We start from the raw sequence: 15,261 nt of genomic DNA on the forward strand, positions 1-15,261 counted from the left end.
TAAGGATACGAAATGAAAAGATTAAAAAATAATTCCACTATATATTAATTTCAATGAAGTTAAGGACGAGGAGCTCGAAGGCAAGTCAACAGTCAACTAAAGGAGGAGGAAGTGGAGGCAAGAATCTATTGCTGCTAGTGCTACTGTTCCAACTTGATCGGGGATTGCACACTGCAATAATCGGGGAACCATCTTCACAAAAACAAAACACGTGCCGAGAGATAAAAAAAGACAAAAGAAATATGAAAAAAAATTTAGTAAAATTATTTATCATTTCCATTTGTGTCTTGACAACATAAATATTTCACTTTCATAAATATAAGGTTCCAATGCTAATTTTTAAAGTATAAAATTAAAATACTAATCATAATTAATTACAAAGATCAATATGTAATTACCCACATGTGAGATAAATGACTGCATCCAACATAATTTTGATATAATTTGGTGACATTGTGTGTTCAAATCAATCCTTCAACAAAATTCAAATAATACAAGTCAATTACATGATAAATCATGGTGGAGGATTCAGTACAGTAGCATTCTAATATGTCATTTTAACTCTCATATTGTAGAAAAAAGAGATGAATTACTCAAAAACACTCCTAAACTCCTCCGTTTTCTGAAATGAGAAGTGGAATCCTCACTAAGCTATTAATCCTTTGATGTTCTTCAACCATCCCAAGTGCTCCCTGTCATCTTTATTCAACATGTATTTGTGCAAAACATCAAACAGGGATCTCTTGATACCTCTAGCTTCAAGGTACCCGTGCAAGGCCTGCTGCAAGTTCTCATCCAAATCCCTGCAGGCACAAAGTAAATATGAGACCAGCATTTCAGCTTTTATTTTTTTTTGTGACAGCTATATAACTACAGCAAGATAAAAGCATCATGTTGGATTCATGGATTTTTTGTGCAATTAACTCCGTTGTAGGCATGGAGAAACACAGATTAAGTTTTAACCCCCAAATTGCAGAAGCAAAAAAGAAAAGGCATATAAAGACATGTAACGTGTTATAAAATTGATCACTACATATCTCCAAAAAGCTTAAGGGGTTTGCATTTCCAAGTTTTCAATTCTCAATAAAACTATAAAAGCATTACTCGCCAATCACTATAACTTTGTTAAAATGCCATGTAATCATTTGCCTTACTGACCATTTAAATGGCATTGAAGAAATTACAGAACTCCATCATAACAACCGGCTTTATAGAAGATAAATAGATAAAAACAGCTATCTTGTACAAACACCTACTTGCATGACAAAAAGAAACAGATAGAGGCACTGATATTATTTACATGATTGTGATATATCTATAGCAGTCAACCCCTAAACTAATCCAGTTCATCTGCTTAAACTTCACATCTCCTAAACATCTACTAGATGAAAATGTATAGGCTAATCAAGTAGCTTAGAGATGTCTTTCTAAAGTCTCCTACAGGGAAATATCACTTTAGTTCTGCAACATTTCCAAAACCCCAATTCTTTTCATATTTCATATTTGTTCATATATGTACTGGAGATTACAACTTCTACAATAAAAATATTATCGTACAAAACACGTTCTACTTTTTGTGCTGAATGGAAGAAATTCAGTCTATTCCAACTTCCTACCAATGAATGATATGGAATGAATACAAGAGAATGAAACTTACGAAAATTTGGGGCCTTGATATGCACTTTGGCCATCAACATCATCACGTTTCTTCATGACCATGCTCTCAATTTCAAGTTCATCAGAATTGAGGTTGCAACAGAACTCCAAAAAAGAACCCTCTCCTTTATCAATTGATACAACCAAAGATAGGGTTGGCTCCATAGAATTCTCATTTCTCTCGTCGTCATCATCGTCCTCGTCACTCTCCTCTAAGTCATTGTGCTCATCAAAATTCATCAACACAGTGACTTGGATGTTCTCACCAGCAAATTCTCTTTTGAGGAAGACTGCTTGATCACCAGGATTATCAACAATTTCAAAAGGCAAGTCTTCTGGTACATCAACTTCCTGCAAAATGCATATAGACAGATTACTAAAGAAACAAATCTTTATAGACGATATTGGGAACCAGCTCCAAGTAAACCATATAAGTAAACCCAATTGCAACTTAATGAATGTTTTGTTGAGCTTGGAAAAAATGAAGGGAAATTGGGCAATAACACCTACTGCACGGAGTTTCAATCCTGCGCAAAGTCATCAAAAATGGTTTCAGAAAATGAAGACAAGTCGACTGCTTGTACTCCTATCTTTACAAAGATATTCAAGTAAATAATCATGTTATCTTCAGGTTAGTCACTTTCGGTATATTCTACTAAAATTCTTGCATCAATTCTCACAAAAAAACACATTACTGAACATGAATTCCTATTCTCACAAAGAAACACATTACTGAACATGAATTCCTTAAATAGTAACGTGATTTGAAAGTGCAATAGATTCCTGCTGAATAAAGATCACCTATATGAGCAACTTCTTCTGAATAATCAAAACAACAACATATAGAATGGGATGATATCACAAAGAAAGGATGAGAACAGAACCATAAACTAGCAGAAAATCTTAAGTGACAACATATGTAAACAACAATAAGATCATTGTGAACAATTATGAACAAAAGAAATGACAAAAAGAGCAAAGAACAAAAATCAGATGAATGCATAAATTAGTTGGCAGAAATAAGACATTTAAACAAAAAAGGCAACAACTTTACCATACTAACACTCTAATTAACAGCACAAAAGAGCATCGGAGATGAGGAGCTTAAGCGAGAAGGCGGAGTCACAAGGACCTGGCCGTGGGTGTCAGACTCCCGCTCGCACTGGATCTCAGAATCGATCACCCGCTTGAGGTTCTCATCGCCGGATACCTTAGACGAAGCGAAGCGAAGAGAGAGAAAAGAGGAAGCCGGCTTAAGGCCCTGCGGCCCTGCCGCGCGGCACAGAGAAGAGAGTGGGGAGGAATCAGCGAGGAGCGAGGAAGTGATCCAGGGGGGACGGCCGCGGCGAAGGAAGGGAGCGGAAGAGATGGGGACGCGGAGGGACCGGCGGAGGAGGGAAGCGGCAATCCACGACATCTTTTGCCGTATTAGTTAGGGTTTCTGTACAAAGGGTTTAAGGAGACGAAGACGACTTATTCTAATTATAGATTAACCCAATAGTTAGTTATTTTAGTATTTTAATTTTTAAAAAGTATATTAATATTTTTAATTTCGATTTTACTAATAAAATTATAAAAATAAAAAAATAATTTTAATATTTTAATTAATGATAACGAATGATGTCGATGGTGATGATGATACTATTGTGTGTGAGCAGGAAAGGAACGAGCATGCAGATAGGTTTTGAGGCAACTGCACTGATGATATGGAGACGAAGAACTCCATGGCGGTGTCTTCTGCTGCGTGCTTCTGCGGCGGTCTCCGCCATCATAGTCTGTCTTCCCGCCACCAACCACTTAGAACTCGGGCGTTACAGACAGGAGCAACAGTCTTCGCCGTGAATCGCCACCTCCAGAGCTCAGTAAAGACCCGTCAACGTTACAGATCCAGTTAACATCCACCGCCAACTGATGGCTGCACCGGGGGCACTAAATGGTGGGAGGGGAGGAGAAGGCGGTGGCCGCCGGCAAGTATGGGCTTCTGCTACTCTGAATATAAATATCTTGTGACCCGGCCGCGTAATTGGCTGAATAGTGGGTCCCGCGTGGAACCATCTTGTCACTAACCATTTCCTCCAATTACATGGAGGTATTGAAACGGGAAGGGCGTGAGTGAAAAATGTGTTAAAAGTCTCCGTTTTCGATCTTATTTATCCTGACCGTTGAGTCGGGATCAGGCGGACAGTGCATGCGCCTGATGAGGGAAAGCATATCAGTTTCATATGTTACGAACGAGAAGCCGATCTTAATTTGGGCCGTCCGATGTTAATTAAACGGTTCGAGATGGCGAGAACGAGGCTACGATCGGGTCGTCAAATCGTTTTCCTCCCGAGAAGGGGATCTCCGACTCATCGCTTTCTCTCCCGCTCCGCTCCAGCTCGCGATCTCGAAACCCTAGCTAGGGTTTCCGAGATCCCTAACTCGTACGGGCATTCGATCCGGCTGCAACATGGAGTACTATCCCGAGGAGCTCCGGACCCCGCCGATCTCTCTCGTTTCTGTGGTCGGGTGTCCGGAGCTCCACCAGACGATTTCCTCCTTCCTCCACGCCGAGCAGCCCCCCATCAACACCCTCGCACTGCCGGATTTTTCCAAGATCTCGGTCCTGGCGAGGAAGCACAAGGATCCCCTCGCTTCCCCCCAACCGGTGGCGGGCATCCTCAAGCGGGATTGGCTGATGAAGCACCGGACCAGGGTGGCCGCTGCCGTCGCTGCGCTTTTTCGTGCTGATTACGTTACCGGTGATCCCGCTCAGTGGCTACAGGTCTGCACCGATCTTGAGAACCTAAAGTACGGATTCCTTCCTCTTTGATTACGTTTTGCTTCCTCTTTTAGTTCAGTTGATAGTATCTCCACCATTCCTGGAGAGAAAGGTCACATTCTGCACAAATTATAGATTCATTGTCGATCTGATCGTTGGCACGAGAGGTGTATGTACTTGTTTGTTGTTCGAAGCTGTGCACATTCTTTCTTATACTATTATGTTTCTAGTGTTATTGGAATTTAGACTTCTAATAAACGTAACTATCTCTTAGTGCAATCCGAATCCATCTGGGGAGACAAGCTTTCTGCCTTCTGTGTTGTTGAACCCTATTTCTTATCTTTGATGTCATATCATACAGGCGGTCACATGCTTCCAATTTTTCAAACATGATATAGCGTAGCATATTAGTTCCCTTGTAGTACTTTATGCATGTGCCCGTCAAATAAATTCAAGATACTGATAAGCTAAATTGAAAATCTTGCTTTTAGAAAAGCGTTTCCATAATTAACCTTCTTTTAGTAATCTCATATCAGTGTTACATGATTGCAATCCACTAAAGGGATTTGACATTGTTAATAGTTCAAGAAGTGCAACTATATAATTGAACTGATTTACTTGATTAGTGCTAGATGTAATGAGATCATCAGTGTGAGCTTCTGTCTTCATTCAGAAGATCTCTTGTTTCTTGTTCACACCAGACTATGGCACTGATTGTTTTTTGAAGGCTGAAGACAATCTTGGAAGTTTGATACATGTTGAAATCTTAACACTAATGGGAATGAGTGAGTCCCAGTAAACTTGCCTGTCTACCTATTCCTCATCCAAAGTTGGATATTTCAAGAGGCAACAAATACTTGGTAGAGGCTGCACCCGAGGGGAAGTGGGGTTAGTTTTTCTTTAATGCTCATAAGATGGGACTGTGGAATTATTGCTCAGAGGCATGTTCATTTTTTGCTTTTCAGATTTAAATTCTGAATGATGGTATAGAATGGTTAGCTATTATGTTTTTTTTGGCTTCATGGATTCCTCCTTCATTCACGTTCCATTTATTAATATTTTTTCTATGTCATTTGCTTTTTGTATAGTTCTGTTGTTTTTTTCCTATTCTAGTGTAGAATTCTAAATTCCACTTTATTATATGCTTTAAATGGGTCACACTATCCTTTACTTTTGGCAGAGCTGCAGTTCATGGGAGAAGCATTAGATTGATTGTTATTCTTGTGCAGACAAATGAGAGTGGTATGTAACTGTGGTTTCTTTGTAAGTTACTCTGTCTGATTATAGTAGAAGTAAGATGTCTGATGTGAGAAAAGATTGTATAATCTCTATATTTTCCAGCTTAATTAAGTAATATTGCAAGATGCTTAAGGATTATCATTGCACATTGAAGATCAAACTGCAACAGCTCTATTTTTTTGTATTCCATTTCTGGAAATTTTTTAATGCTTGTTTGTCAGTTAATACACATGGTTTCTGGATCCTGTGCTCAATATGACAAAGTAATTCATTAAATATTATATGTTTAATGCAGAAGATGTGAGCGAAGACCTTAAAATTGCTTTAAGAAAGCGCGCAGAAATTGACACAAAATACTTGATCACGTTTTTACAAAATGATGCCTCAGAATTAAGGCAGTCACTTACCAGGTATGTAAAGAACAAGACATGCACACACATTTGTCAGCTTTCATTGAATACCCATCCATAGATATACTTGATGTAAAAACTGTCTTGGTTGTTTAGAATTATTGGACTTGTGATGTAAACTAATTGATTCAGATATTGCATCAATTTATATTTTCAGAAGAATCTCAATATGAACTGAATAAACAGCCTTTTTTTGAACTTTGTTCTTTGATCTTTCACAGGTGGCAGTAAAATTCAATGAACATTAATCTTGTCTGGTCCAATTGATAGATACAGTGATTTTATTGTGTCTCAGCATTATGAAAATTACATAGAGAAAGGGATTAAGAAGAGAGAATTTAAAGGGGAACAAAAAAAAAAGAGAATAAGAGATATTGGAGGGATCTGCCAAATGATTTCTTAAATGGATAATTTTTTTTCCCAGCAATTGACACTTTTATCGAATAACAGTAGAATCTGTATTCTTTCTATCACTAGGACTCTTAGAAGCAACGGATAGGAAACATGAACAACTTGATGTATCCTTTCCTAATCCACTCAGATAAATCCTTCTTTCTGGGTGATTCTAGATTCATTGCAACCTAGTAAGAAACACCTCAGCTAATTGTCAAACTTCTGTTCTAATTTATTTTAGTCATCCCTTGCCAGCCAATTTATAGGCCAACATTATTACAACGTTATTACAACTAATTCAGATCACTCATTCTCTGAGTAATATTTACTATAATAATCAAAATCAAGAATTATAATATTACAATCCTGTAGGACGTTAGTTAGGACTTGTTGAGGCACATGACATGTTTCATACCTTTCTGACACTTGACATGGTGGGATGTGGTATGAGTTTCAGCTTAGATGCCTTCATGGTTTGGCACACTAATTAAAATTTGATGGATGTGCAAACATGTAAGGAAGGAGTCAAATGTTCTCCGTGACCATCTATTCAATCTACCTGCTCCCAAGAAATCATTTCATTAAAGATTTTCTTCTGAAGAAGTATATAGTATGAAGGCAATTAGAAATGGCTTTGTCATATTTGACAATGCCTCTATCAAGAAGTGATCTCTAGTGCCCTCTTATTTTTGACAATGGCTATATCAAGAAGGGATCTCTAATAAGAGTGCCAATTTATGGGCAGTTGATTCGGAAGTCCTTTTTTAATTGATGGCTCCTGGTTTTGAGATGCAAAATGGCAAATAGAAAAGGGAAAGATCTCATGGTTTTTAGCTTTGACAAGCTCTTCAATTTTGGATTCACATGATGTTCCAAAATTAAATGTTGTATTCAACCATCATGACATTATTTTTCTTGCAATGAGGATAAGCGAAATAACAGCTTTGAATCTGATATATGATAGATATTAGTTTTGGATCTACTATTAAATCTTTCTGGATCCTTTTCATTTTTATTGGATTCAGATTCATATCCTGAATAGTTCTAACCTGCATCTGGCTTAACATCTGAATTCAAAAAGTGGATGATTATCACCCCTTATTTGAATTACTTAGTATGTAGTTTTCTTGGACTATTAAGACTTCTTGAAGCAACTATATTAGGAACATAGATAATTAAGTAAATTCTTTCATAGTCCTTTCAGTAGAATCTTTCTTGCTTAGTGACTTTGAATCTGTGTTGGAACTTCTTTATAGCATGCAGCTCACTGATTGTTGGTCATCTGTTATGAGGTACTTCAGGAATTTAACCCAGCCCACATAATGACACTTAATATAGAACCAAGGCTTCCATTCTTTAAATCCAACAAACTGTAAAATATCTCTAATCAAAGCCCAATCTGATCCATAGACAACAACAAAGCAGTAAGTGAAACTATTCAAGTTAATGAGACATTTTACCTACTCTATCTTGGATTGCATTAACTTGTCAGAGTGGGTGTTATGTTGTATCTTGGAAATATTTTGACAGGTGATGTGGAAGCCGTTAAATATCTGATCACATACATTAAACTTGGATGTTGCTGTGACTTTGAATTATATATAATAATTATCTCTAACTCTATGCAGACTTGCAAGCATATTTGCTGAGCTATGTAACACATACTATCGAGAAGAAGGACGAAGAATAAGAACCCGCATAGAGAAGCGGACCTTTAATTCTGTCGAGTTGAATATACGATATTGCTTCAAGGCAAGAGCCTAATCTTTTCTGTTTGATCCGATAAATGATTATTTCTTAATATCCTTAATCTTTAGTTTGGTTGCTTTCGCTGTGTTATTTTTAGTATTCTTGCTTTCATTTTTCTCAGCATGGAAGATTCATTCTTGTCATATTTTTTGGCAAAGTGTGTTTTTCTCAGTGGATATAAAAAAAATGGAAAAAAGAAAGAGTGACAACCCATAAGCTTTTGATAAAGCATGACAACTGATATACTAGGCTAGGAAATAAGACTCTAACTTGATGTTAAAACCCAAAAAAGAAATAATAATGTTTGCTTAGTGACTAAATAACTATTTCAATAATCACAAAGTCTAACTAAAATATCAAAACCACCCAAGCATAATTCTTTAATCAAGTTCGGCAGTAAAAAAATCATCTAATTTGAAACTTCCACACTATAACTCGTAGAACAGTTCACAATCACCAAAAGTTGTAATATGAAATTTTATAACTCTCTTTAGCAATAATTGTCAACTAATATCATTCTTACCAAGAAGACCATCCTAAAGAAGAATCGCATAAAGGTTAAGGCTGCAGTTGCCAAAAATTGTTAATGGTGTAGGGTTTTGTAGATGGTTCATTGGTTTGGAAAAGTAGCACACAATTGGAGAGATTCTTCAACATCCATAATAATATTATAATTTCCTACAGAGGGATCAGCCATTCATATAGTCTCAAAACCCCAATCAATGAGATGTGACAACACCAATGACCTGTAGGTAGTGGCTTTCCAAGAGGAAAGGTAAAAAGAGATTGTGATAAAAAATGAAACAAAATGAAGAGGTTGAGAAGGAAGTGTTGAGAAAGAGAGAGAAGAGACTAATAGAATTCTAAATTCTGCTCCAAGTATTTTTATTAAAACAAACAATGACCACTTATTTTGGTGGATCTGTATTTCAGAAATGCAATCCTTCCAAATTTTCATGTTTTAATTTGGAAGTGGACCTTAATGGAAACATTTAGGCATAGTTCACAAAATCAACATCAATATAGAGATCTGCGAAGGATGATATGATCAACATTGACTAATAAATTAGATAAGGTTAGTTATATTGGATCAATGGGGTCGAAATTAATCGAGGAAATGATTGTAAAATAGAATATTATAAAGTGGATATAATACTATAAAATATAAAAAATGAGATGAGAAAACATAAAAAATATTATGGTACTTTTTTTTTTACCTTTATATCCCATTGAATATCTGAATTTCTAGAACTTGTACCACAAACTATGCAATTAGGGTCAGATAAGGCAAGTGCATTGGACCTTCCATCGAGATAGTCAAGGTCGATTGAAGGAAAGTAAATCCTATAAATTTTTGGAAGAGTTTCAAATAAAAAAATCTGGTTAATTATGGTGGTGTGAACACATCCAGAGGAGGTCTATAAATTCATCCTTTAGATGAGGTGACTCAACATAATTAGTGATGTGATATGAGGTCTAGGAAAACTTCAGAGAACCTTGTTAGAAGCAATACAAAGAGATCGCATGTCTCTTAGTTTGGCCACACATGAGCTTTGTGGTGGGAGAACATCGATGTAGAGAACATCTTTTAGGACCTTGGTATAACAGTATTGATAACTGAAATCTGTTGAAATCTATAATATATTAGTACATCATGAAAATGCTAGATCTGTAATCAAATAGTTCTCTGTAATATATTAGTTTATGATACTTGTGGTGCAACAAAGGGGCTAAATATAATGATGTTGTCATAGTAACTGATGCAATTGTAGGCAAATACTGTTCATTTTGGATGCAATGCCTGAGAAGCACTTCAAAGTCTTTTTTCCCTGCTCTCTAAACAGTCCTTGTGATTTGTGTTTTCTGATATGCCGATATTTGTTTGTATTTTTAGCAATCTTGGACATACAACTGCTTAAACTAATGCAAGCTTTTGTCTGGAGTATCAACAATTTCAAGATCTTATATGCTCATCATTTTTGTCAGATTTGCATATGATATCTGTGAGTTGTTTGATTGATGGACCAATGTGTTTGCTTCTAGTTGCAAATATTGTTTTCATTTGATTCTTTCGTTTGGACCTTGAACGCAGGTTGCAGTTTATGCTGAATTTAGAAGAGATTGGGCAGAAGCACTAAGGTTCTATGAAGAAGCCTACCGTGCTTTACGTGAGGTATTGAATCCTCTTCAGCTATATTTCATGGTGTTATATAAAGTTTCTTGTCGTTCGTATGGATCAGCTATTTCTGTGCAAGGATCTGGACAATGTGGTGCAGAAATTATAGCTTCAATTTTATTTTTCAATTGTCGTAGGTGAATCTCAGGTTTGTCTTTCGGTCAAAGATCAAGCCAGCAAAATGAAAGCACCAGTATCTACATGTATAATGTGCTTCTCCATTTTCTAGACCTCTTTTGGGCATACCATGTCCCTGTCCATATGCACAAATATGCTATGTACAATCGTAGAGGATACAAATGGTGCACCACTATAGCATGCCACTATGTACTGGGTCATGGTTTACATCAATTAAAATTTTTAAATACTGGTCTGATGTAGTGACATATGGTATTGTAGGTGATATAGTGACCTATACCATCTTGTAATATTAAAATAAAATAAAGTTTTAAGTTATAAGTTTCAACACTGGTACTTGGTCAGATTAATAAATACTGATCAATACATACTAGTTTGACTGTAATTTTAAAGCTTGTTACCAGTTATCATGTAAGATATCATCAATGAGACGGGATATGATTGTCATGTAGGCAGGACCGGTCATGCATGTTGAGATAAGCTATCATGTGGCTTTTCAAATTTTCACATATTCTGAGATGTAGCTGCTAAAAAATGGTCTTGCATATTTTTGGTAAAAACAAAGTAATCAAATTTCTTTCATCCTTTATTGATGATCGTCAAGTTAGCATAACTTGCACATGCTTTTATAATGGAGTCAAAATAGTTTAAAATCAAAGTACGAGACCAGCATTAGTTACCAGAATGTATTTTGTTTTTGTTGGTCTTATTGTTTATTCTTTATGCTCGAATATTCAGATGATTGCAACCTCTACCAGGTTGCCACCAGTTCAACGCCTGGTTGAGATAAAAGCTGTAGCTGAACAATTGCACTTCAAAACATCAACCTTATTACTTCACGGTGGAAAAGTTGTAGAAGCAATTGCTTGGTTCAATAAGCACATTGCGAGCTATCGACAGCTTGTGGGCTCGACCAAAAATTCCTTTCTCCATTGGGATTGGTTGAGCAGGCAATTTCTGGTTTTTGCAGAGTTATTAGAGACAAGCACAGTAGCTATTCCGAGCACCCTACCTTCTCACTTTGGCACATCAGAGAATCCTTTGACCGAATGGGAAGTGCAACCAGCTTATTACTATCAGGTACTGCCATACATTGAATTTAATATCTTGATATGATTTTTTTTAATTTCCTTTTCTTCTTTTGTTTGATACTGCTACTTTTCTGGTAAAAGTTAGCAGCCAGTTATTTGAGGGAGAAGAGATACTGTCTGGATAGCTCTTTATCCATGACAGACTCTGCATCTGCCAACACACTTGGAAAGAATCCAGAATCTGTGTTGCCTTCAGTATTTGTTGGTCAATCTGCCCGCTTATTGGAGCAAGGAGATACAATTGAAGTACTCCCGTAAGTTCATTGCATGTTCTGAAAGTTGTTGCTAATTTTTGCTGATACTGACACTACAATAGTTTTGCAGTCTTTCTGATGCGGAGTATATAAACTATGCTATTACAGAGGCTCAAAGATTTCAAGATTCATATGAGATCATTGCCCTGTTCAAAAAAGCTTATGAATCATTTAACAGCTTAAAAGCTCCAAGGCTAGCTTCTTACTGTAGTACTAGAATGGCCAAAGAATATTTTATTGCAGAGGACTTCAATAATGCAAAGCTGCATTTTGATGGTGTTTCTAGTCTTTATCGGCAAGAGGGCTGGGTTACTTTGCTCTGGGAAAGTTTGGGATACTTGCGGGAATGCTCTCGCAGATTTGGCTCAGTAAAAGATTTCATTGAATATTCTCTTGAAATGGCTTCGTTGCCTATATTTTCTGCTGGTGAAGTAGAAACTCCCAATAGCAAAAGGGAGTATGGCCCAGCAGGTCTACCTACCCTTTCAAGAAGAGAATCAGTACAGAATGAAGTCTTTGGTCTTCTAAGAGGGGAAAATATATTACCATTGACAGATGGAGGTTGCAGTCTCATTATAACAGAAGAGCAACCTGTTCGTGTTGATGTTGATGTTATAAGTCCTCTGAGAATGGCATTGCTTGCTTGTGTTGCCTTTCATGATCAATCTGTTAAGCCAGGGTCACCTACCATGATGACTTTATCACTTCTATCACAACTACCATGTCCGGTTGAGGTTGATCGGTTGGAAATTGAGTTCAACCAGCCTAAGTGCAACTTCATAATTGTCAATGCTGTGAAAGATCTCTCTACAGCACAGTTAGATATGGACAGCCAAGATGTTCGTGTAGAAAATGCTCCATCACTTATATTGCCCACCAACAAGTGGCTGCGGTTGACATATGAAGTTAAATCAGGTAGGCTTATAAATCTTCTTTCTCATAGTTATGTTTGTTTCTTATCGACAAAGTTCAGGCTATTTGGCATTCTTCCTTTATTTCACATGTTCCTTAGATCTGCCAACAAGTGATATGTTTTAGTCTTTGTCTTGAAGTGATAGATCAGATTTACTGTTATCAAGACCAACAGCTGTTGGTCTTTGTTTTAGTTGCATGATACTTGTTGTGCTCATCTTGAGATGGGTCTATGCCAGACACTGAGATGATAAACTCAGGCTAATTTAGGTCAACATGCGGGTAGTTAACAAATGGATGAGTAGTGATCAGCTCTGGGAGGCCCAGCTCTGTTGTTGCATGCTTCAAGTAGCTACAGCCTTTCTGCAAGGAGCACTTGTACATATCCTTCTTTGCAATCAAAGCTGTTTTTTCTTAATGTTCATACATTATGCAGGTCAGAGTGGAAAACTCGAGTGCTTGTCCATTACAGCTAAAATAGGCAAATCTTTCATGATATGCTGCCAAGCTGAAAGTCCTGCATCTATGGAAGAGTTGCCATTCTGGAAATTTGAGGACCAAGTGGAGACCTTCCCAACAAAGGACCCTGGACTTACATATTCTGGACTAAAGGTTATCCAGGTTGAGGAGCCAGAACCTCAAGTTGATCTTATTCTTGGTGCTTCTAGTCCTGCATTAGTTGGAGAAACTTTTGTGGTTCCTTTGACGATCAAATCCAATGGACATGAAGTCTATTCTGGTGAGCTGAAGATCAATCTTGTGGATGCAAGAGGAGGTGGCCTGTTGATGAGCCCAAGAGAAGCAGAGCCATTTTCTTCAGGTAATCATCATGTTGAGCTTCTCAGCATTTCAGGGACAGGTGTTGAGGATGAATCTCAAACCCAGTTTGACAACATTAGGAAAATTCAACAGTCTTTCGGGGTGGTCTCTGTCCCCGTTTTGAGAGTAGGAGATTCATGGTCATGTAAACTAGAAATCAAATGGCACAGACCCAAGTCAGTTATGCTTTATGCTTCACTTGGTTACTCACCAAACTCCACAGAAGCTGCTTCTCAGAGAGTTAACATTCATAGGAGCTTGCAGATTGAGGGGAAAATTCCAATCAGCATAAGCCACTGTTTTATGATGCCTTTTCGACGGGAACCCCTGTTGCTTTCTAAAGTCAAATCATTGCCTGGGATCGAACAGAAGGTCTCTCTTGCTCTAAACGAAACAAGTGTCCTCATAGTGACTGCTCAAAACTGCAGTGAGGTGCCACTACGAGTGATATCCTTGTCCATTAGATCAGATGGTGATGAGGACTCTAGAGCTTGCTCTGTGCAACATGTTGGTGGAATTCCTGCCGACAATGCCCCTCTTGTGCCAGGAGAAGAATTCAAAGGGATTTTTTCTGTCACATCGAAGGTTGATTCTCCAAATCTTGAGGTTGGCTCAGTTTGTCTAGTTTGGAAGAGAGACTTGAAACTAGGTGATTTTGAAGATTCTGGTGTTGTCACAGAACAAAAGTTGCCCAGTGTGATTGTCGAGCAACCACCACTGATTGTGAGTTTTGATTGCCCTCCTCATGCCATTCTAGGAGTCCCCTTCTTATTCCACATTAGGATACACAACCAGACCAACCTACTACAGGAAATCAAGTATTCTCTGGGGGATTGTCAAAGTTTTGTATTTTCTGGCCCTCATGATAATGCTGGCTTCGTCCTTCCAAAAAGTGAGTACATCATGAGTTACAAGATTGTTCCATTATGTTCGGGCTCGCAACAGCTGCCACAGGTATCAATCACCTCTGTAAGGTACTCAGCCGCATTGAACCCATCGGCTGCTGCAGCAACAATCTTTGTTTATCCTAGTGAACCCGAGTTTATTGTCGGAGCGAAGAAGCAAGAAACCATTTTAGTCTAGTAAGATATCCTCTTTTTGTTTCTTTTGCAGATTCTCCTGGCTTGGACCAGAGGCTAAAGTTCTTTCTTCTTGTATCAAAGTGCTGCCATTGTTGTTTTGAAGAGTGCTTGTTCTGCTATCTAATAATTTGTTATTCTTTCCTTGTTAATTTGAAAGCAATTACTGTACTGAACGAGGCTGATTTAGCCTTCTCAGATCAAATGTCTTTTCTGTCCTTTGCTTATGAAACCAAGAATGCCAAATCTGCTTTTACCAGTTCCTAGCTAGAATATGGAGAAATCGTTGCATTGCTTTATGTAATAGCTAAGTATTGACTAAAATTGTTATTGTTGTTGAGTAGTTTATTTTATATTTTTTAATAATTATTTCTCATAAATGTTATACTAAATTATATGTAAAATATTCTTACACAGAAGGAGATTATTACAGTGTCTTACTGTGTTCAATCTGCAGCAGTCCAACGGGTCAACCCGGTGGCATCGCTGTCGTTTGGATAAAAAGATAGGAAAAGCCTTATGGAATATACCGCATAAAGATTCCGCACGATATCGGATTTCAACCGTTAAAAGTCTTCCCAAAA

At 37.5% G+C, this 15,261-nt stretch overlaps 2 protein-coding genes across 7 annotated transcripts; one reads left to right on the plus strand and one right to left on the minus strand.

Moving 5' to 3' along the window:
- Positions 1 to 405: 405 nt before the first annotated feature.
- On the minus strand, positions 406 to 3,132 carry LOC135611869 (uncharacterized protein At2g39795, mitochondrial-like). The gene is made up of 3 exons (XM_065107516.1): positions 2,789 to 3,132; positions 1,658 to 2,007; positions 406 to 803 (listed from the first exon to the last, which is right to left on the minus strand). Exons 1-3 carry the CDS (start codon positions 3,071 to 3,073, stop codon positions 647 to 649), a joined length of 792 nt encoding a protein of 263 aa, XP_064963588.1. The 5' UTR covers positions 3,074 to 3,132; the 3' UTR covers positions 406 to 646.
- Positions 3,133 to 3,950: 818 nt separating this feature from the next.
- On the plus strand, positions 3,951 to 15,201 carry LOC135585125 (uncharacterized). 6 transcript variants are annotated; one of them, XM_065109771.1, is made up of 10 exons: positions 3,954 to 4,446; positions 5,598 to 5,659; positions 5,952 to 6,066; positions 8,088 to 8,211; positions 10,301 to 10,381; positions 11,261 to 11,602; positions 11,695 to 11,867; positions 11,938 to 12,782; positions 13,216 to 14,680; positions 15,135 to 15,201. In XM_065109771.1, exons 1-10 carry the CDS (start codon positions 4,106 to 4,108, stop codon positions 15,184 to 15,186), a joined length of 3,600 nt encoding a protein of 1,199 aa, XP_064965843.1. In that variant the 5' UTR covers positions 3,954 to 4,105; the 3' UTR covers positions 15,187 to 15,201. The 6 variants fall into 6 exon arrangements, with proteins under 6 accessions (XP_064965846.1, XP_064965843.1, XP_064965844.1 ...); XM_065109772.1 differs by having other exon boundaries at positions 5,955 to 6,066; XM_065109773.1 differs by lacking the exon at positions 15,135 to 15,201 and adding an exon at positions 15,095 to 15,110.
- The last annotated feature ends 60 nt before the right edge of the window (positions 15,202 to 15,261 follow it).

This window comes from Musa acuminata, chromosome BXJ2-5, assembly GCF_036884655.1.
Source record: "Musa acuminata AAA Group cultivar baxijiao chromosome BXJ2-5, Cavendish_Baxijiao_AAA, whole genome shotgun sequence".
Taxonomy (NCBI): domain Eukaryota; kingdom Viridiplantae; phylum Streptophyta; class Magnoliopsida; order Zingiberales; family Musaceae; genus Musa; species Musa acuminata.